General features: G+C 40.4%; 1 protein-coding gene across 4 annotated transcripts in view; it reads right to left on the bottom strand.

The window, feature by feature from the left end:
* Positions 1-23,893, bottom strand: part of LOC140913158 (signal recognition particle subunit SRP54) — a 69,956-nt gene that overhangs the window by 30,980 nt on the left and 15,083 nt on the right. For 3 of the 4 annotated variants that reach the window (XM_073349022.1, XM_073349023.2, XM_073349024.2), the window contains exons 6-16: positions 23,022-23,088; positions 22,875-22,932; positions 22,051-22,201; positions 20,889-21,037; positions 19,061-19,161; positions 18,857-18,943; positions 18,301-18,374; positions 17,882-17,990; positions 16,445-16,615; positions 15,373-15,468; positions 14,525-15,007 (exon numbers count right to left, since the gene is read on the bottom strand). In XM_073349022.1, the coding sequence (XP_073205123.1) occupies positions 14,916-15,007; positions 15,373-15,468; positions 16,445-16,615; positions 17,882-17,990; positions 18,301-18,374; positions 18,857-18,943; positions 19,061-19,161; positions 20,889-21,037; positions 22,051-22,201; positions 22,875-22,932; positions 23,022-23,088 (1,155 nt within the window). In that variant the 3' untranslated portion in view covers positions 14,525-14,915. Of the gene's footprint in view, positions 1-14,524; positions 15,008-15,372; positions 15,469-16,444; positions 16,616-17,881; positions 17,991-18,300; positions 18,375-18,856; positions 18,944-19,060; positions 19,162-20,888; positions 21,038-22,050; positions 22,202-22,874; positions 22,933-23,021; positions 23,089-23,893 lie in introns of those variants that run through there. The other variant, XM_073349026.1, reaches the window with a different exon arrangement.

Genomic DNA, 23,893 nt, shown 5'->3' with positions numbered 1-23,893 from the left:
CATGGTCACTTGCGCTGCTGAGCTCGCAATGCTGACCAAACAAGAAATGAAATTTAAAATTTTCCAGGGCTTTTCCTGTGTACCTGGCTAGTGCATTGGAGTTCAAAGTGCTGTCCAGAGTGGTCACATTGGAGCACTCTGGGATAGCTCCCAGAGGCCAATACCCTCGAATTGCGTCTGCACTACCTCAAATTCGACTCAGCAAAGTCGATTTTAGTGCTACTCCCCTCACCGGGGAGGAGTACAGAAGTCGATTTTAAGAGCCCTTTAGGTTGGTTGTGTAGACGCATTCATTTTAAAATCGACCTAACATGGCTAAATTTGACCCAACCCCGTAGTGTAGACCAGGGCTCAGATGGAGATACTGGGTAAGCACTGTTGATACACAGAATACTGTAGCCCACTGCCCAGTCTAGGAGAGGGAGAATTATGGAATTCTACCCCAGGACTGGTAAAGGCACAAAGCCTGACACCTGAGGGGCAGCATGTAAAGAGACCAGGAAAGCAACTGAGGTGTAGCTAGCCCTGTAACTGAGACAGGATGGTTTAAGGAAGAGCACAGCTGCTGCAACCACCACTACTACAAAGGCAAGAGAGGCTGGAGGAGAACTTTGACTCCCTACACACACACATACTGTACAGAATTCATGTGTGGGCATGGGAGAAGAGTACAAGGGCTGTGTTGTCTATATTTAGAGACAGTGATCTTCATTACATGTGGCAAGGACCCCAAACGTAGTACAAACCTACATAAGCTTTGTAGAAGGGTACATTGTAAGAGTAAACAAATAAATAAAAATGGAACAAACAGCTTGAAATGGTGCAGGAGATAGAATCTTGACAATTTTCTTCAGTATCTATAACCTTAGGTGGAAGACTGCATTTCTGCTGTCAGTAATGGATAGGATTGTAGAGCATTCAACAACAGAGATCCATTTAGGTCATAATGATTGGTTGTGAATTCTAAAAAGAGCTGTTATCTCCTTTTTAAAGATGTATTATTCCACAGAACCCACTTCTAGTGAACTAGGAGAGTAAAACTGAATTAGGGAAAGAAAGAAAACCCCAAATTATTATATTTATAGCAACTGTTAAGTGCTCCCTCGACTTTCAGATAACAAAAGTATAAAAATCCCTAGTGTTTTTGTTCAGATAAAGTAGTGTAGTTTAAAACTGAACAGAAACGCTATGATGAGCCCTATATAGGAAAATAAAAATGACTTCACCTCTACGTTGCCAGTTTAAATCCTACTTAGGTCAGTGCTAACAAAAAAGCATTATGACAGGTTTCAGAGTAGCAGTCGTGTTAGTCTGTATCCGCAAAGGAAAAGGAGGACTTGTGGGACATTAGAGACTAACAAAGTTATTTGAGCATAAGCTTTCATGAGCTACGGCTCATTTCATCGGATGCATTCAGAAAAGCATTAGCTATGCTCAGAGCTTAAATTCAGCTGGAGCTGTCTGGAGTGGAGCTCCGGTAAATATTTTCAAACCTGCAGGAGCCCCACTGCCCCCCACGGGGCTGAAGCCCTGAGACCCAGCATCACCTCCTCCCCCTCCCCTCAGTGCTAAAGCCCCAAGACCCACCCCCCGCCCCACAGCTGAAGCCAGGAGCCCCAAACAAGGGAGTGTGGGGGAGCCTCTGGGAAATGATCTCTGAGAATTTAAACCCTCGCTATGCTCAGCAGATGGTATCAGCAGCCAGCTTGCTGCCCCCTGCCAGTACTATAACCATAGCCCTTGTACAGTAGCATTTTGCCTGGCCTTCCACCAATGTGCCCACTAACACAGGAGGTTAGTGTGTTTTAATTTAGCAGTGTATTGAAAGTCCCAATGAAGAGTAGAAAGGCAGCTATTAGGAAATCAAGAATTCAACATCCTCCAAATGCTTGCATGCACCCATGCCCTTTAATAGCTGTTTTGTTGCCTACATGAATTAATTATGCAGTTGCTAATGAACAGGTGTCTGTCCACCATCACAACTGCTTCCTGTGTTGGCAATCTCAGCAAAAAGGCTAAAAAATGAATGCCATGGAAACTGAGTTACTCTTTCATCCTTTGAGATCAAAGCTCATATAAGAGCTGCCTGTACTCTACCCATTTGTGAAGAGAGTGAAAAAGGGAAGTTTACCCAATTATAATGGTTGTTCAAGATGTCTGGTCCCTATCTGTGTTCCACTGTTCATATGCTCTCCTCATTCTCTACTCTGAGGGCATAATGGACAGTGCAGACCAACCGCTTCTCAGGGTCCTACTCTACTGTGAATCCAGACATGATCCAAAGCAGAGAAGAAGGAGGGCAGGTAGTCTTGAAGAACTCCAGTTACAAGATGGTAAGTAAATTCCCTTTCTTCTTCAAGTTCTGGTCCCTATGTGTATTCCACTGTGGGTGACTAATGAGCAGCACTTCAGAGAGGAGGAGTTTGCAAGGATGTAGGTGGTATGACTGCTAATAGAACTGCTGTCCAAAAGGATGCATCAATAGAGAAGGCTTGGCCCAAGACCTAATGTCTTGTAGATGTGTAGATGGAACTCCATGTTGCTGCCTTGCAAATATCAAGCAAGGATGCCTTGTGAAGTGATGCTACTGAGGATGCTTGTGCTTTCATAGAGTGACCTGTAGTGGGGCAGCTGCCCCATTTCTGCAGAACAGGGGATATGCAGCTGGGAAAAGCAGCTGAGTGAATAGCTGGCCACAGGTGTGGCTGGCTTAATCAGGCCACAGTTGGCCTGGATAAAAGAGGCTGTGGACCAGGAGCTGAAGGAATCTTACTCTAGCCCTGAAGTGGGAAGGGCTAGCTACCTCAGAGGAAGATACCCAGAGAAGGATGACATGCTGGAGCAGAATGACATGCTGGTGTAAGGGGCCAGTGGCAGGCGAGACACCAGCCAGGAGGAGGCGCTCTGTTGCTGGAGAGCTAATTCCCTGGATGACCAGCAGGAGGCGCCGCACCGGTGAGTCTTCGCCTTGCTACAGACCCCTTACCCTATGTAGTTGGTCAGGGGGCAGATGTATCCTGCTTTATCGGTTGGCACACCCAGCGATTCATTTAGAAATTCTTTGTGAGGAAATAGTTTGTTTTCAGATTCATTCCACAACTGCATTCTCTCATCTGTTTTGTCCTTTGCAGGTAAAATGCCAATGCTGTCCTCACATTGAGGGAATGAAGCCTCTTCTCCTTGCTGGACGCATGGAGCTTTGGGAACAACACAGGTAAGTTGATAATCTGATGTATGTGAAATTCCAAAACTACTTTTGGGTCAGTTTTGAGTGTAGTCATAGTGAAAGTGTCTTTATGGAATATTGTGTATGGTGGGTCTGCCATTAGGGCACCAAGTTCACCTATCCCTTCTTTTAAGAACCTAGACATTACTGGGTGAGTCAAGTCAGAGTATCAGTCCATTGGTGGGTGACTTGTTGTTTGCCATCAGGTGAACCTGTAGCAAGCTAAGGGAAAGATCCATCATCTTGAAGTTAAAGAGGTAATCCAAGATAGTGAGAATACTTGCTGTTTCTGGAGACATGTGATTCTGCTGGGCCCAGAGAGAGAAACTCTTCCAGTTGGCTAGATAACATTTTTGGGTGGAGTCCTTTCTGCTATTATTGAGAATGGGTTGTACAGCTTCGGAGCAGGAATGTTTTAGGTTTGACACCCATCCAAATACCAAGCAGTGAGATGAAGAGCATCCAGGTGAGATGACTGACCTTCCTGTTCTCTTGAGTCAAGAGATTCAGGAAGAGCTGAATGCTGATGGGTTGATATTCCTAGGAGACTTGGTAACCAGAACTGCATGGGACATTTGAGGATGACTTGTGCTCTGTCCTGTCGCATTTTCCAAAGAACCCAAGGTAGCAGTGGAAGAGAAGGAAAGGCATAGTTCAAGTGGTTTGTTCAAGGGAGTAGGAGAGCATTGTCTCTGGAGTACCAGCCTTGGGCTCCTATGGAGCAATATGTGTTGCTTCTCCTGTTCTCCTGGGAGGTGAACAGATACAAAGTGGGAGTTCCCGACTCCGTGAAGATGCTGTTTACCACAGAACAGTATAACTCCCATTCGTGATTGACAATGAAATACCTGGAAAGTACCCTGCTGATAGGATGATGTGTTTCCTGATGCACCAATTCCACAAGTTGACAGCTTCTATTCACAGGGACATGGATCTTACTCCTTCCTGCTTGTTTATGTAGAATACGGTTGTCTTATTGTCCAATATTAAGAGGATTATAATGAAATTGGATGAATGATAAGAATGCTTTGCAGCAGGCTTCTTAGACTGCTCTGCGTTCCAGAAGATTTATATGCATTCTAGTTTCCTGTGGCATCTAAGAGCTCTGGGCTGCATGAGCCCCACAGCCTAATAGGGAGGTGTCTATAATTATCTTGTCAGGGATAGCAAAGGAATACCAACACACACTTGTCCTGGAGCTTTCCAGCAAGTCAGTTGAGACTCACACTTTGATGGGAATTGTCACTACGGTGTTCATGCTGTGTTTGCTTTGTGTAGATATTGTTCAAAAGCAAGCTTGCAAGCCACAGAGGAGGATTACAGGGTGGATAAAAACAATTAAAACAAAATTAAAAATCAGATTTTTTTGGATTTTTTTAATGTTTCTATTTAAATTATAAATTTTTCTTTTAAAAACATCTGTTTAAAATCTGAATTAATAGAAAATATGTTAAGGGCTAAACTTATTATAAACGTATCTCTTATCACAATTAAATAAAAAATAAATATGCTGAATCCATGGGCCTCTACCAAAAACTTTGAATTAAAGGCTGTTTTTCTATATAAAGGAAGAATCGGGGGAAAAACTTCTAAGTTTTGAGGTCGAGCTTTTTAAGTATGACATAACTGGTCATGTACTGTTTAAAGGGCTTCTTTTGTTTAATAAAAATAAAGTTTATATTCTGTTTTGTGTGTTTAATTAAATTTCACTTACCATCCTAATGTAACTTGATACAAATCATGACTAAAAAGTTATTTTTTGTAAATAAACAATATATCATTCACTATTTTCTAACATACTAAAAACATACAATTAATAAGAATCTGAAAATATTAAGCAATATAATTGTGCATAGGGAGAGAAGTCCTCACCCTGACTGAGTCTAAAGTTGCTCCTATTAATTCTGTAGTCTACATTGGAATCAGGGTAGACTGTTCCATGTTTACACAGATTCCCAGGGATATTGGGAAATGCAGCATGTCAGGATTTCTAGTCATGCCCTGCCTGTGAGAAGCCAGTCATCTAAATATGGGAAGATGATGGAGCTGCCCCTTCTGAGCTGTGCTGCTGTTACTGAAAACATTTTAGTGAAGACCTTGGGTTGTGTTGCTAGACAGAATGGGAGTGCCCTGTATTAATAGTGGTTGGAAGCCACCACAAACATGAGAAGTCTTCTGTGGAAAGGGTGAATGATGTGAAAGTATGTATCTTTCATATCAAGAGCTGTGAACCATGTGTCCTTTTCCAGAGTTGGTTTTATCAATGCCAGTGTAACAAAGCAGAATTTTTGTTTGCAAATAAACATATTGAGTTGTTGCAGGTTGAGAATGGGTCTCTATCCTCCCTCCTTCTTGGGAACTAGAAAATATATTGAATACACCCCTTTTCCCTGGTGTTAGAGGTATTTGCTCCTGCTTCCCACTGGAGGAGAGAGTTCTATTTCTTGAAGGAGGATCACTTCCTGAGAGTGATTCCTGAAGAGGGCCAGGGAAGGAGGCTTTGGAGGGAAAGGGGGGAGAAACTCTATGGTATAGTTGGAATGGATGATATCCAGCACCCACTTGTCCATTGTTATTGCCTTCCAGTTGTAGGAAAAAAGTGCTAGGTGGCCATGACAGGAGACCTGAGGATGAGGTGGCAATGGCATCAATATTGGTTTGCAACTCCCAAGCATCTCATCAAAAGTATCTTTTAGACAGTCTGGTTAATGTTATTGAAGTGGAAGGAGGTGGGTATCATGTTCTTTGCATCTTCTGTCATTTGCGAGGTGCTTCGTAACAGCACGGATTGTAAAATGGCTGAGTCACAGGCATTGGTTTGCTTATGGCATTTCCTCTTCAGGGCCGGTGTGTGTCTATATATATACACACACACACACACCAGGGAGTGGAAGATTGCCCTAGGGTCTTTTAGTGAGTGCAAAGACTTATCTGTCTTTTTGTTTAAGACTGGTCTCTAAGGGCAAGTACTCTCTAGTTTCCCAGTGATGTCTGGAACACTGTAAAGAGTATAGCCATGAGTCCCAGCCCATCTCAATGGCAGTTGCCATTGATCTTGATGCTGTATTGGTGGCATTGACCACAGCCTGTAATGAAGTTCTGGCCACCAGCTTGCCTTCATCAATAAGGCCCTGAAACTGAGCCCTGTCCTGCTGTGGTAATTTGTCTTTGAAATCTAGGAGCTTTGAATAATTTAGAAAATCATATTTAACATATTTAATCATATCAACAGCTTTTGATAGTCTGCTATTCTAAACATGAGGCTAGTAAATGTAAATATCTTCCTCACCAGAAGGTCCAGACATTTGGCCTCTTTATCAGTGGGGATGGTTCTTGGGTGCTGCTGCCTGTATTTTTCTGTGGCTATAATGGAATGCTAAACTGTATTATACTGTTCTGCCACAAGGTGGCACTGTATAACATATCTTATTTAAATGAATGTCAGCCATACCTGGCAGAGCATTAAAGGATGGTATGATGAACACATCTGCTGTGTGTGAAGAATCTCTGTGACCAGTCCATATCTGGTACAGAAGTACATGACAGTGGCAGCCTGAACAACCAGGGAGTTTTGTGTAGGGTGGGTAAATAAAAACTCTACTCCTTTTGCCAAGATGAAGTAACACTTGTCAGCCCTCTTGGGGATAGGGGCTCATGTTGCCGGTGTATGCCAGGAAGCCCTTGCTACTTCTAGTATGGTTTCATTCACTGGAAGTGCTATCTAGCTGGATCTGATGTCCAAGAGCTTATACCATGTGTCCTGGACCTCCAAAAGGAAATTTGGAGCTCTTCCACCACCCTCTGTAGCAGGTTCTGGAATTGTTTGTGGTCATCCAAAGGAGATGGTGACGTGGAGCAGCCACCTCACCTGGAGATGAGGAGAGATTCATTGGTACCAGCGGAACTGGCTCATTCCCCTTTTCTTCTGACTTCAGGAGGAAGTATTGGTTGTTGTCTTCGAGGGGAGGGGTGATATGACACTCTATTAAATCGCACAGATCCTGCATTTCCTGGTTTGGGTGGATAAGGCTGGTTCCAGGAAGTTCTCAATCTCTTATCTGGACTAAATTCCCTTGGTGGAGGTGATGGTGGTTCCTCCAGTACAGCTGCTTTCCCCAATGACAAGCAGGTGAGATCCAGCTCAGTTGGTGGTGCTGTCAGTTCCCTTGAAGGAAAGTCATGGCTAGTAGACAGTATGGGGGCTAGACTTCTTTTCCCATAGTTTGTGTCTCCTGATGGGGGGGGTCAAAATCTCCCTTGTAAGGATTGGCCCCAGCAACAGGGGAGATTGCAGATCTGAGAGAACAATTATGTCCTCCAGAGTGGTGTATCCTCCAGAGTGGTGCACACAGGGCCTTGTCTGCCTGTCCCATCAGAGTTGATGTGGGAAGACTCTTGACTGGCAGATCCATTTGGAGTCATTGCAGTACTGTCAATATGAGTCTCCCATCTAGTGCTCTTTGTCATTTATTGGTGGTTCTTGGACCCTTGACCTGGATGGTTGCATGGGCAGTAATGCTGCCTGGGGTAAGTCCCGTATCAGGAGAGCCTTGCTCCTGTGCACCTTCTTACCATACTTCTGAGGCTTAGGACATTCCAAGTCTTTAGAACTTGGGTGCAAAGACTCACCCAACTTGGATAGGCTCAGGGAGGGATTTATCCTCTTCAAAGTGGACTTAAACAGGGATCTGCTCTTGTGCTTATGAAAGTATCCCTCATTCTCAGGAGGAAACCACAAAGAAGAGTCTCTGGCTTTGCCCTTTCCCGCTTCTGTATCAGACATTCTGTTAGGAAGCGTGCTCCTCAATGACTCTGGCCAATGTAGAGGGAGGTCCTCCCAGCCTGAGTCTGACTGAAGCCTCAGCTTTCTCAAGAAGGTACTTTTTAAGCTGGAGTTCTTGTGTCTGTCAGCTGTGGCTGGGGGGAAAAGGCAACAGATACTGTACTCAGTGGAGATATGCATTTCTCTGAGACTAAAGGCTGACTAAGAAAGACTGGGGATGGGAGAGAGTTTTCAAAGCCTGGTATGCTGGGCACAAGCTAATTCCTGTACCAGGGAGGTGGGAAGTTTCCCCCTGGATTACAGATTCAACTATTCACTAGTTATCCTAATAAGACTATTAATGCTATCTACACTAATGATCTAAAATTATATAAAACTTTGAAATATTTATAGGTTTGGAGACAAGGATTAAGCTGAAAAGAAAGGAGAAGCTCTGGACGCTGGAGATTCCAACACAGGCCATGCAGTGGTAACAAGGAACTGGAGAAGTAGTTGGTCTACACTACCCCTTATATCCTCTGAGCAGAGCACAGGGAGAGTAAAGGCACAGGTGCAGACCAATGGACACTGCTTGCAAGAGTTCTCCAATCTAAGGTGCCTGGAGCACATGGATACCTACCATAGAATACACACAGGGACCAGCACTTCAAGAACTGGACTTGCCAAGCCTGGCGCTCTAGCCCCTTTAATGGACTTTCGCTTCTCTAATAAAAATATAAGAGAAATGTACAAAACACATACCTCGGTCATATTAACAGAGGTTCTAGAGTTAGCAAGAAATAAAAATCTGCAAAAGTTACTTTTAAAATAAAATTCTTGACAACCTCCAGCTGCCTGCCCTTAGCCAGAATCTTGAGGCCATGCTCCTGAAATTCTAGATGACTTATCTCCAAGTGTTTATTTTTGGGAGGTGCCTACTTTTAGGTCACTAGGCATTACTGACTCAAATTTTCTCAGGGTGTCCATTATTTGCAAACTCTCAGCTGTCCTGGCCATCAGTTTGAATTCAGTAGAAATATAAAGTTACGTATTTTAACTAATCCAGGAGTTCTCAAACTTCATTGCCCTCAGGCTTCAGCTCCAGGCAGTGGGGGTTGGGCTTCAGCAAATCTCAACCAACCCTGATGCCCCCATTAAAATGGAGTCCTAACCCACAATTTGAGAACTGCTGCTCTAATTTATGCAAATTAGACAAGATGCTTCTAGCAATAGCTGAGTATAAAGAGATAAACCAGTTTTGTACATTACCTACTCACCAACTTAATGTGCTGCTGCCTTGCTCTCTAGTAGTTCTTTCAATGCACTACAGTTACAAGAATCTCCATGGAAAGGTGAACCGCAAAACTAAAACATTGGTTTAAGTCTTTTTGCTTCTTTAAAACATCAGGCCTTCTTTATAAATAGAAAGAATAGAAATGCTCCTTCTGCAGAATAGGGCAGGGTGCAGAATAGGGAGGAAGAAGGGGAGGAGCACGATGGGCTCTGCATGGGGAAGGGGCGTAGGAGTTGCTACTACTGACTTCTATAGGTGCAGTGATTTCACCGAGCTTCCCCATGTCTGGTGGGTAACTAAGTTTCATGAGTATGGCTCTGGACCATGGTCCCAACAAGAGGATGCATGGAGGAACTGCAGACAATGGAGCCAGCAAATTAATTTGGCTGTCAAGGCAGCACTCTAGCAGTGTCTCCTACACATCTCCCTTTTCAGGATCCATTATTTCACAGGATCCAGTTTTAAATGGCTGTATCATGGAGAAGTCAATGCAAGTCAGACGCAGTGTATTCTCATTTGCAGGTCATGTTTAAGAACTAAACCAACACTGGATAACTTCCTCTCCATCCCCCTATAACAAGCTCCCTCCTTCAACAGCCTAAGAGTCTTAGCTTCTTTATAACGGTGAACTACTACACTTGCCAGAAGGAAATGTATCTTTTCATAGCCCACTTACTTATCACTTTTCAGCTCATGTCTTGATGCCATTATTACAAACTCTTATTTCAAAACAAAAGCTTATATTAAAAATAAAAAGATAAGAAGTCACCTACATTTCATGACTGAACTAGCAATTTGTGCACAGTGATGTGTATGTCTATTTGAAGACCGGTTCACATACCCAGTAGGGTAGGAAACGCCTATTACACATGCTGCTGCTGGAAGATTTCACCAGTGTCTTGACCTGACTGTCACTGTCTAGTGGCAGTAACTGAGATTTGAGACAACCGTAAAAGTGTAAGAAAGCCACAGTTGTGCATTGAGTTGAAAATAGAAATAACGAATCATTTGTCTCTGTGGATTGGCCTGTACAGAAGTACAATGCTCCTCTGTTCCTGTTCAATATACTCCTTCTTTGTATGTTTCATTTTTATTAAGGCCATTCAACTCTATATCTAAACTCTTGCATACAGAGTTCTGGTTGAGAAGATGGTTATATAAATCGTCTTCGGTTGCTAAAACAGAAAACAGATTACCTTTTCAACATTTTATAGATTACATTGATTTTGATCACTGTTTGTAATGAACCAGAATAGGTAGTTTGAGTCACTTGTTTGATACCTTTACAGATATTTGAAAATAGACCCGTGCAACTGCAGGACTACTCTCATGTAAAATGGTAACAAAAGTGTCCATAGTTTTGATACAGGTTGTTTGTTTGTTTATTTATTTTTAGACAAAGGAACAGTTGTACAAGATCGCTCAGAGGGATGACAGAAAAGGGAAAATATGTAGTGTTTCCAACTGAGGAACTGCATGCCAAGTTTACTAAGATACTACACATCTGATGCATTGAATATGAACTATGCTGAGATCATTACTGTAGGTCAAAGCTATAAATAGAAATATGCCTGGGGGAATTCTGCACCACTGCATGTGTGCATATTTCATGGGCCATGCATTTTTTTCCCCCAGAAAATAGCTTCTGCTGAAAAGTTGCTACAGTTCCTTTTGCCCACCAGAGGGCACTGGTGTGCTAGAACACAGCAGCCGCTCCTGGCCAGTCCTAGCTAGGATAAGGAAGAGAAAGAGCCTGCATTGGCTTCTTCACAGCACCTGTCAGGCCAGGTCGGGAGACAGGCTGGGGGCCAGACAGGGGATCATAAGGGCTAGTGGGGGAGGATAGACCGGGGCAAGGGCTGAATGGGAGTGGAGCCACAGGGGTGAGGGAGATGCAGGGCCACATAGGCAGAGGGTGCAGAGCTACAAGGGGAAGGGAGATGACTGAGTGGGGGCACAGATACACATGAGGGGGTACAGGGACACATGGAGATGAGGGGAGAGGGCTAGCTGTGGGGGCAGGGAGACATGGGATGGGGAGAGTGGGTGCCTGAGTGGGGGTGGAGGGACACGTGGACAGGAGCAGATGTGCCCTGACTGAATGGGAGAGGTTAGGAGTCAGCCAGGGTCTGCATGGGTGAAGCTCCTCAACTCCTTTACAATCGCTCCCCCTCAAAACAAACCCCTTCCATACTTTTCCTACCCATATCCAACAACCCTCCAAGTTCACACCCACCAATTACTTCCCTCCCCCACAAGCCTTTGCATTGCTTCTGAGGGGAGGGGAAATATGGTTCCGTTCTGTAGTTTAAATGAATTATTACTCAGTTCAGTATTATTATACCTTGTATGGAATCTGTCAAAACACATTTCCTGAATCTTTATCATCTCTTTTGTTACAGACATATTTGCTGACATGTATTTTGATATAAATTACCAAAATAATTTAAACTGGTGTGATTATATTGTTATTTTGACAAATAAAATATGAAGAATTTTGCAAAATTTTAAAATAGTGTGCAGAATTTTTAGATGCAGAATTCCCCCCATAGTATAAAACCAAGCCATCCTGTCACTTTGCCTTGCAGTCAGCTGGGTCAACAACACTCCTCAGCATCAGTTTTCTTTGGATTTGTCTACACTGTAGGCTTGCCATGTGTTTTTGCCCAAACCTCTTATCTACTCAAAGCCCTTAGCATCTAGGTGTATAGTGAACATGTTGCATTTGGGGGTATGGATTAGAGCCCACCCAAAGTATCTTTATTTTTCTCAGGAGACAATTGGCTGACATGTCCCCAAAACAGATCTTTGCTATGATATATCATCCTAACTTTAAAAAAAATTAACCCTATCCACAGAAGTTCATTTGGGTCCTGTTACTTAAAAAAAAAAAAGGAGAAAAGGAAATAGAGTTTTGTTCTTTTTGTATAAAGGGCCTTTCCAAATTACAGTCAACCAACTTAGGGGATCCACATACAACATAGAACCCTACTTCCATTTCATACTCAGAGATAAAGATGGTGGGTGCTATAAAACAGAGGGGGAGCTAGCTCAGAAGCCAACTTGACAAGACAGATGTCAGGAAAGGACCAGGATCTGAGAGATAGTAAGAGAAACCTCTTCACACAAAAAGGATCCTACTACCAACAGGGAGCAAGGGAAGCTGAAGATGTGAATATATGCTAAAAAGTTAAAGCTTGTAGAAGAAAAAGCATTCCTGGGTTCAGATAGAGGAATGCCAAATGTTACACAGAAGCACAAAAACCACTAAAATGGGAAAAAGGTGAGAAGGGCTGTAGATGGTCTCATGTGCAAGAACAAATGATATAAGGCCACTATGAATTTAATTCTCCCATGCTGTAACTAATTTTGATATCACCTCCTACAATACATACTCCACAAGATGTGGAAAATTGACTGAGCAGTGGAATTATGTTTGTATGTATTCCTAGTTACACTTGCACAATATTTAGGTGATTATTACTATTCTGTTTAGGCTGCATATCTCAGACTACACTTGAAGAGATGGAGTGTGTAAAGCCACAATTACTACAAGCACCAGCATTCAAAGCAGGATGTAAGAGCCTGTCACACTTTAGACAAAACCATACAAAAAGATGAACATTGTTGCTGTATAGCGAACACTTCCCCACATGCTGATAAGATTGACGGCTTCCTCACATACTATTCTTTCCTACAAATCTTGGCAGGAAGTCTTGATTAATCTCTTGCACAGCTCAATGTCAACATTTTGTCTTTTCACTGTAAGGCCCTGTTTACATTATAAATACTTCCATAATCAGAGACCTAGTTTCAGCACAATATGGTTTTTCACTGACTTACCTCCAGTGTAAATAGGGTAATAAGAGGAAACCAAGAACAGGTTAAGGTACGTTTTACTACAGATTTCACACTTGGGAGAAACGACACTTGTCACCTTGGGAAACAGAACAATACAGTTGTACAATGTAAACAAATCCTCATTGGCCTCTTAATGCTGTACTCAATGCCTCATGTTTTTGCCTGTAAATCAGAATCTTTAATTAAAGTTTTAAAAGATTTTTTAATAAGGTATTTGCAGTGGTACTAAGCAGGCTGATGTTTCCGTATACCAAACCCCAAGCCTTGTTTAACACTCTTTAACATTGGGCAGTAACATTAACACCTTTGACTCTTTGGGCCCATATATTCCACTGAAATTAATACAAACACCCCCTTCCCAGTCAATTGATAGAAAGAAAATAGATATTGAAAAGTTTGTCCTTGCTGCCTCTCTCCCACCCCCTCAATAATTCTTCCATGACTCCAGAAGTCAGGGATAATAGATGAACTTTGAAGCATGCCCGAAGGTCAGTAGATTCTGCCCGTTTCAGACCATGGTTGAGGATTAAGTTCCAAAGTCAATTAAGTTCCAAAAGATCCTCACACAATTGCCAGCTATTCCTTCTCTTTTATACAAAGGGAGTTCCAGCTCAAGCACCCCTGCTCACTGTGTCAGTATGACACAGCAGAACATCATTTATCCGATCTAATCAGATAATCTGGAGAATGGGAAAATGCAAGGCTGCAGCACCATCTAGCGGTCACGGAGAGATCACCCGCTTCTGGACCTGTGTGGGCAGGTTGTTCGGTTAATACACAGAGCCGCATAATGGAGGGTCAAATAAATGGGGTTCTACTGTTTTGGGAGAAAGGTAGTCTCCTAATTCATCAGTCCCTGGCCATTTAGAGCTTTATGGTCAATATCAATATTTTAAATTCCATTTAGTGCAGATTAAGAGCACCAGTGTATGCTCACAGCAAAATACACTGCTTAATTAGGAGTCTGGTGAGATTAACACAAAGTTAGATGTCATGAGTGTACTGAAGATACTGGAAACTCAATAACCCTCTCAGACTCCTATATCTACTAAACAGGAGGAAAGATAAGAAGCAAGCTTGTGAGATCCTGCACAGGATGTCTACGGCAAGGAGCAGCAGTTCCCCCCAAAACCAGTCTCTGAGAACGCGCAGCAAAGGAGGTAGATGCACACTAACGAGCAGCCCTTCCACCCCAATTTCAGTCTGCAGGCAACTCAACACCTCAAATGCATGGATATCAAAGGCATATATTTCCTCTGATCATCTTTCTCGTAACTGTTATTTAAGTACTGCTATCAGTGAGCAGTGGCCATCTACACTACATCGCATAAAAAGGTGCATTCCTAGTGATAGTTTTAAAATCAAAGAAATAAGCACATCCTTCATTTACAACCATTTAAGTTTATTTTACAACGTATTTCTTGGGACATTTTATGTTACTATTAACCAAATATCTGGCTTGTTTACAAATATAATGGCTGCCATTTAATGCAAACAATTAAAAAGTGTCTCTACATATTAAAATTTTACATCATGATTTTTATTTATTAAACTTAAGAACATCTTTTGATGGGAAGGAACTAAGCAAAAATATAACTGTTTTCCAGAAATCAATTTAGAATCTTCTTGAGAAGCCCAAATAGAAGTTTCAAAAGGTCACTTCCTTCACCCCCATCGACACTCCTCTCTCACTGTAAAAAGGAAGAAATCAAATCCTTTTACAGAAGTCACAGCAAAAGTCCTCAGCCAAGTCAGTTTTTATTAAGGCTTCTTTACATATTATTGAACCCCATCATGCCTTTCATGTTTCCAGCAGCACCTTGTTGAAACTGTCTCATCATTGACTGCAATCCTGCCATCCCACCTAGAGAAGAGAGGTCAGTGAGAATTGGGTAGGTAACTAGCCTGGCAATTCAATTAGTAGTAACTCTTTTTGGTAAAGAAACCTCATACTTCACCACTAATGCACAGCACCATAGGTGTTCAGCTGTGCTTTACAAACACAATAGGCATAGCCCAGAAGAGCTCATTGTCTAGTTTGGATGGATATTCAATCCAAGTAGTATGTGAGTGGGAGTAGATGGTCAGAGAAAATCGGCAACTGAAGACTAGATTTAAGGTGGGTTTTAAAAGGAGAGATAGAGAAGGAACACTGAAATATGCTGTCAAATGCTCCCCCATAATTCCTTGCAAATTGCCTAGTTTATACTGCAAAAATGTAACACTTACCCATGTGATGAAGAACTCTTGGATCCATCATCTTTGCCATCTGTTGGTTCAGTTTTGCCATTTGAGATGGATTTACATTCTTTGACATGTCACCTCCTTAAAATACAGAAAGTGACAAGAAAAATGCATTACTCAGGAAACTGATAATGTAAAAGCTTCCCCCTTCTAGTTGCTCGATTCAAACCAGCTTAAGTTAACCATGATCAAAAGTGACGCTGCCACCTGCTAAGTGGTTGATGATCTGTATGTGTTTGGCAGTACTTGTGGGAAAAACAAACAAACCAGCAGTCTGTATATTCGTAGCGGAGAGAGTTTTCTCCTCATCAACAGAAAATCTTTACTGCCAGGCTGAAACTGTTCATGAACTCCACTCTTAAATTCACAAGGCATGAGTGCTTTATCTCTCTGGCCAACTGCATGTTAACTGTCACATAACTGGCATAAGCAGCAGTACAGCTAGTAAAGAATTTTATATAAAATGAAAGTGAACACATTTTAGATGTACATAAAGCTATTCAAAATATTTTCCAGGGGTTAGCAGAATGGCAATTCCAGGTGCACTCCTCTAAAATAATTTCCCTTTAAATTGAATCTACATGCAGCAGTCACAGCTGGGTTGAATTTATCATGTAGAGCAAAAATTAGCTTATAAACAGGACTTGGGAACTGTTTGGTAAATGATGTTTCTGACCAATAAAAGATTATAGGAAAAAAATCAAGATTTTTTTCCTTATTATTTGGGGACCGAAGGGAATCCTCATTAATCAGATTTCTCAATCTTGTCCACTTCCATTGAATGAACACTAACAGTACTTTGCCTTTATTAACTAACTTCAAATCAGAAACACCAATTTCTGCTCTAGGCTCATTATGTAACTCAACTGTCCATAGAGTAACAGAAGGCGCCATAGCCCACTTTCATTCTGCAGCCACACTTACTGCCTTTTCTCCCTCAGACCTCAAACTACATTTTTAAACCCCCTCATCTTTTGCCCTATTCCCACTAGCGACCACCACCACAATGCCTTTCCTACAGCTGAGTAATTGCCAAATAGATGGATGTTTTACTTACCTTTGAAAAGACCCTTGATGCCTCCCATCTTTTTCACCATCTGTGCAAACTTTGTGTACTGTGTCAAAAGCTCCTGTACATCTCTGGTAGAAACACCCGAACCTCTTGCTACTCTTTGGATTCTTCCTGGTTGTTTACTGAAAACCTTTGCACCATCTGTACTATCTAGTTCTGCGATTAAAAACAATGCAAAATATTTATACTTAATCGTATGTGAACTTATTAACATTATCTGGATGTAATACAGGTTTTAATGAGAACTCAGTCACTGAGAATTGTTTTCATTTTTGAAGTGTGGTTCTACCCTGAAAATTGACTGTAAGTGGTAGTGGACTTCCATATACATTGTATCTCAATGATTTCTATAATTTTTCCAACTACCAGACACTCAAGCTGGATTTCCTTTATTCTTGTGCATCGCCATTAGCAACAGATGTTCTGCATAACAAATTATGCCCTTAACTACATGTGTGCAATCCCACTGAAGACTACTGCACTTTGCACAGGTATAACTGAGGGCATAATCTGCCAGTTAAGCTTCTATGACTAATGTTGATGTGCAAGATGAAAACAAACCAACCTGAGTACCAGAGACCAGGGTGACCTGGTGGGTCTGACAGGTGGAAAACAATCTTTTTACTTGCAAACAGATAAAGTTTTATACGGATATTAGATAATAAATATGCAACCTCACACAGACATTTTTGCAGGCAATTCTACCCTGACAATGACTTTAAGGAAGTGATTGTCAGTCATTAGAGATAATGAGTGTATGGACCGTGTCTACTCCAGCTGCAAAAGTATGCTTAGAAATCTCCTCTAGGTAATAAAATATCCCTTCCAAATAATGTACTTTGGATCAAGCAGTATCTGGATCCTCTACTCAGTCTTATTTTTGAAAGCCTATATGTTATGTGCACTTCAATTCTGTTGTGGGTTTTCCAATTGTTTCATTGGATTATTTCCAATTGTTTCAGTTATGTATGGATATTTATACGAACAACATGATAAATTAGAAAAGGAGTACTTGTGGCATCTTAGAGACTAACAAATATATTTGAGCATAAGCTTTCATGAGCTACAGCTCACTTCATCGGATGCATGCAGTGGAAAATACAGTGGGGAGATTTTATATATACAGAGAACATGAAACAATGGGTGTTACCATACACACTGTAACGAGAGTGATCAGGTAAGTAATAAATGCTCAAATAAATTTGTTAGTCTCTATGATGCCACAAGTACTCCTTTTCTTTTTGTGGATACAGACTAACACGGCTGATACTCTGAAACCTGTCATGATAAATTAGTACTCTCCTGTTTCTTCCCACCCTCCCCAATACTTGTTTCCCTGACTTGTTCCAATAAAATAATGAACACAGCTATGAATTATTTAAGTAACTGTTCTTAACTTTCTATTACTGGAACTTGTTTTACCTTGATCATTCATACTGTCCATTATAGTCATCAATTTCTTTAGCCTTGCCATTGATTCCTGTTCATTGCCTTTACTCATAAAATCTGTTCCAAAACCAGGGATCATACCCTATAAAATAGTACAGTTAAAAGAGTTAATTGTGTCCGTTTTGCAAATTACAAGAGACTACTGTTTGAGTGACCTGTGAAATTGATAGCGCTATATATTTTAAATATTTTATTCAGCAAATTTGAACATGTTCAAATGCAGAAAAAGGCAAGTTATTCATGTTTACTAGAAGCCATTAAAATTATCTGGTAGCATTTCAGGCAGCTATTCAATGGGACGAATTCCTTAAAATTCAAAAGAGTTCACTCATTTTCAATTTTTGTAGAAAGCGCTGGAGAGGTTTGGACAGAAAATTTTCAGGATAACTAACCAAGATCTGACTGAAGGGTCCCATTTTCATGATGTTTTGGAATTGTTCATACATATCTCTCAATGTAAACTGACCTGAAGCACAACAGAAATGGAAGGTTAGTGAAGATGATCACACGATTACATTTTTATGTAGACTGATCCTGCCCACCCATCTCTGATTACACTTTATGACGAGAACAGACAGAGCCAAATAGTGTTAGATGCAAAGATACTTCTTCTGCATATTCTTCTATTATTTGGCTGTATCTCACTTTGCATAACACATTTAAGAACCTTAGGTAAATTGCAATTGTGTTGAGAAAGCATGCAAATAACGCTATGTCAGAGGAGCAATCCATTTACTTTCACATTTCAACTGTTCGTGAGAAGTCTGGATTTTTTTTTTTTTTTACCTGTATGATTTTAATTTATATTTCTCTTTAATTACTTAGTTTACCATGACAAGGGAAAAAAAAGTTGAATAGTTACTTCAAATAAATTTTCTACAAACTGAAGATTACTCAAAAGGTTAGCTCTGTTACATAATTTTTTTTGGGGGGGGAGGACTAGCTTACCATGTTTCAGCTTCTCTATGAGTGCCTCGTTATCATCCAACTTTAATTCATTTACTTTATCTATCAATCCTTCAATATCACCCATACCTGGAAAACAGAAAGCCTTCTTCAAAATTTGTGAGGAAAATTATGCTCCAATTTTTTTCTGTGACAGTGACATTTTTGAGAACACTTGTGTAGTCTGTAGTTATAAATAGTACATACCAAGGAGCTTGCTGATGAAAGGCTGTGTTTTGAATGGTTCAAAGTCATCTATGTGCTCTCCAGTACCAATAAAAATTATAGGACTTTTTGTGGCAGCAACTCTGCAATGAAGTATAAGTAATAAGACTGTCTCTAAACAAAAAAATCAATATGGCCCAAATTCTGCTCCATTATATTAAAATTAATGAATGTAATGACACTTGTGAGATTTTATTTGCCTGCAATATTCTAGTATCTCCTCAAACTACCAGTGCAAAAGGCTTCACTATACAGGATTTGAAACAGCTACTTGCCAGTAGCAATTGGGAATCATTCCCTAATAAGCTCAGGGATTTAAGTAATCATTTTAGGCTTGTAATATTTAAAAAAAAAGTTACTATTCCCTATGATTATAAATAGAACCTTCAAAATATGAACAAACTTTAAATAGATGTATTCCTGAATCTTCAGACAGACTCAGTGCCTGTACCACTGCTGATAGCTTTAACAAGCACCACTAATGGGAAATTAAGATGGTCAGTTTCACTGTTCACATTCAGAACTTTGTGGGCACCTAAAACTTAACCCTGTCCATTTCTTCCTGCTGCTGGGAAGCCAACAGAGACAAGTACTTAAGTTATTCATGGAGGAGCAGCCAACAAAATGGAGAATCGTGGAGACCTCTCTTTTTCTTCCATATCTTAAAGCAGCCAGGAGGCTTCCAAATGGGGAGACAGATAAAGCTTCTCCCTTCCAGAAAGTAGAGGAAGGTGGGAGCTTCAAGGTGGTCAGACACCTACTAGCAAGAGACGTGAAAGGCAAAACTCTAGAGCAGGGACCACTCTGCTAGAAATTCTGCACTCTGAATTCCCAGCAGCTGGAGAGGTGGGGTGTAAGGAAAAAGAAGGCACCTGGTCATCTTATTAGTATGGCCCAGGACCTGCAAGGTGCAGCTCTCACCTTCAGTGTTTATTTCCGGCTAGTATGCTTCGTCTTCTGCCAACTTTATTTTTACTGACAGAACAGAATATTTATAGGCGTTTAAGCATCTTAACTTTTCAGTTCAGTCAGACACTGACTTAAAGAGCTGGCATCAAAAACAGACCAGATTGGTCTGCCAATATTTTCCATGGTGTCTATAACCAACCTACTTTCTAACCATTATTTCCACAAGTGTGTTTGTCATGTCTGCCTGTATAAAGACAGATGCTTAGATATCATATTTCTGATGTGTTCTAATAACTTTAGGACTGTGCTGCATGGCTTTCGACAGAAGCACAGAATCAAAGATAATGTAACTGAGGAATTTATAAGTGGGTTCTTTGACCATTTTCTGGACTTTTAGCATTCAGAGATTTGACTTGCATTCCACTGATATGAGTCTCATCCAGCATTGCCTCACAAAAATCTGAAGTTTCAGTTTTATCTTTTTTGGGTATGTCATCTTAGACTCTTAATGGGAAGCAATCTTTTTACCTGAACCATGTCTGTAAGGCATCTTAATTTTTTCAAGGGTATGAAGACAAACTCACAGTAACTTAACACCCCTCTCAAGTGTACAGAGAGACTAATGATACTATCCTGAGAAAACAAGTTGACGCTTACAGAAAGATGTATAATATCAAAAAGTGCCACAGTCTGATACTGAAAGCACCCATAACTCCCCCTGAAGTCAGGATCAGGCCATAAGTGGTTTGCATCAAGGCCAGTGTTACTCACTGAGCTAAGAATCAGCACACCTAATTGCATGTGACAAAAACAACAAGAGAACTTTAACAACTCTTCTGGTAGTTTAGACATAACATGCAGCTACAAAAGTACTGAAACCCCATTACCACACAATACTTACGCACTGAGAGCGCCACCTCCTTTTGCATGGCCATCAAGTTTTGTCACAATAACAGAGGCTACATCTACTTTATCTTTGAAAGCCTTCGCCTGAGCTTCACAAGCTTGACCAATGGAGGCATCCATAACGTAAACAATGTTATCTGGTTGCTGGAAAAATTAACATGAGTTATTTCCGGGTCTTAACTTTGTATCTATGTATTATGTTCTGTAGTAGACTCTTTTAAGTACACTGAAATTTTTAAAGAAATGGTACAAATCTAGAAAGTATTTCAAGAGTGAATCAAGACTGAACAATAAGCAAGAAATACAGCAACTTGAAAATACATTTTTTCCACTTCATTCCCCAAAGAAAATTCAGGAAAACTATGGATATTTACTTCCAAAGATGGCCTACTAGCTATAATAATGGATTTTTTCACAAGTTATAATCCTCTACTTAATATGGACTATTAAAATATTTGTAAACATTATTGTTTATGCCGAGCAATGTTAAGCCAATATTTGTCCATGCTGTCCTCCTACACTCCACTTATTAAGTATTAGGCTTACTAATAAAAAGATGCCAAAGAATATCTTCCATTTGATCCCAAGTCTGGTGACCAAGCTGAGGCTGTCAGTTTTGTTACTTCATGAAGACTGTTCCTTAATCCACGTGAGAGCGTAAATTCATTTGTTCATCAGCATGACCTATGATCACCTCATCTATCTCACATAAATCAGACATGTGAAGAAGTGGCAGAAGAAACCCAGGCACATTTGCTAGAATTTCTGTAATGTTGTAAATACACATCAGTCTTTTTTCTTTTAATCTGTTTATGCAAAGATCACCAAGGAAAAGAGCATATTGTTTGAAGTGATAACGTCCCTTGATATATGCAAGCCAACTTTAATTCAATGACTAATTATATAAATGAGCAGAAGAACAGTTTAAAATTAAGTAGTTTTACTGAACTTTCACCAACTAAAGGCTAGTAAGTTTCAGACTTCATTTATCCTTGCTGTTACAGTGGTCAGAACTGTCCCCATATTTCAGAAACTCCTGACATGTTCTATAATAGACAGCATCTATGTAAAACATTTGGATAGTGATGTTGTATTCAAATGACTATAAAAACAAAAGACAATCGAGAACCATTTTTACATTTTCAGTAGTTACTCACTATAGCATTGGCAACTTGTAACATTTCTTCAAACAAAGAGTCTTCCTGTTTGTGACGCCCACTTGTATCAACAATGATTATCTCAAAGTTTTCATTTTTAAATTTCTCAACACCTTCTGAGGCAATAATCACAGGATCCATTTCTGTGTAACTGTTCAAAAGGTAAAGACATGTCTAAATTGCATGAAATAACTTTGTGTCCATGCACCCCCATCCCAAGAATCTATTTTTAGGAAACTAACTTTTAATTAACTCATATATATGCAATCAAGTAACTTCAAATCCATCCCAAATTTCTAGATGTAGACATTCTTAGTTATAGAGTACTGGTTGTTTATATGTTAGAGCATCTGGAGATTTTATATCTAACCTCTTTCCTTTGGCATCTCTTGCATTGAAAAGCATAATTTATACACTGTGCCTTATCTCAGCTCTACGGATATAGAGCTGAAGCAGGTTTAAAATCTATATTCTTCCATCAGTGTGCACACAGTAGCAAGATAGGAAAGCACTGAGAACTCATTCAAAGCATGATTCAGAAGAATGATCCACTTTTTTTGCTCTACAGAATTGCCATCTTATTGTGAGCCTCCTGTCACTGTTTATATTTGGGGATAGAGATTAAGTGCTTTCTAACATATCTGAAGATCAAAAAGGATGTATGCATGTCTCCCTGAAGACCTGAATGTGTCAGTAGCTTACTCTTTTATAATGGTTCTGTTCTTGTTAAAATCTGTTTGACAGCACACTGATCCCCTATATATCTTTTCCAAATGTGTAACAATAGAATGAGTTGAACTGTTCCCAAAACCAAAGGTGCGTACCTCCCATAAAATGGAATTCTTGCTTTTGTTGCATTCTGTTTTAGCTGGTCAAAAGCACCTGTAAAATAGAAATATTGTCAGTGGACCATCTGCAATGTATAAGTGTGCAAAAAATGGAACAAACCTATTTAAAGTCACTCATAATACCTGCTCTGTATGTGTCTGCACATATCAAACATGTCTTCCAACCTTTCCTCTGGTAATAGTAGGCTAACTGTTAAAAGGAAATACAAAATGTGATTACAGTACCAAGCATTTTAGTGATTTAGGTGATGAAAAATCCTTTTCTTAAAAATAGAAAGTTAGATTTATAAAAAAGCTAAATAAGTCACTGAAGTCCTGTACTGGTATTTTCTAAACGACAGGAGTCAAGACACTTTTCCTGGACCACGCTGCCTGCAACCAGAGACCTTTGGTCATATATTAGCAACAGTAAAAATGTAAGGCATTATCAGAGGTTATTGCCTTTATTTAGTATTTAAAGCAAAACTTTTCTACCCTGTGACTCATTGGCTTTGCCTTATCATGTACTAGGCAGGTTTGGAATGGGACATGTAATTTTTATTTCCTGAGCTAGTGATGGTCAAGCAATATGTAAAAGTACATGTGGAGAATGGAAAGGTGAACAACCAATGTGATATCCTGCAGACTGGTTGCTTGGTCCTGAACCTTTCAACTGATAACAGAACAGCTTTTGAAGCGAGCCCCATTGCTTTAAATACTTGTCTTTGTTAAATGAAAGCCCTCATTATATACATTCATCCCACTCTACCCCATTAACATTCAGATGTGACAGTAATCAATTATTTTTCATGTATCCATTTCAGAAAAATATATCTCCTCCACTCCATAAACACTTTAATAAGAGCTGGAACAATTTGCCCCTTACTGTAACACTGACACTATAAACTGCAACAGTGCAAAGCAAATGTCAGAGAACATTAGGGTGACTCAATTAGAGAAAGAAAACACTTCCACTATGCAGTCCCTCTGTCAGAACCTGAATTACCTAACTAGAT

The sequence above is a fragment of the Lepidochelys kempii genome, chromosome 6 (assembly GCF_965140285.1).
Source record: "Lepidochelys kempii isolate rLepKem1 chromosome 6, rLepKem1.hap1, whole genome shotgun sequence".
Classification (NCBI taxonomy): Eukaryota; Metazoa; Chordata; order Testudines; family Cheloniidae; genus Lepidochelys; species Lepidochelys kempii.
This window is presented reverse-complemented; position numbering and strand designations above follow the sequence as displayed.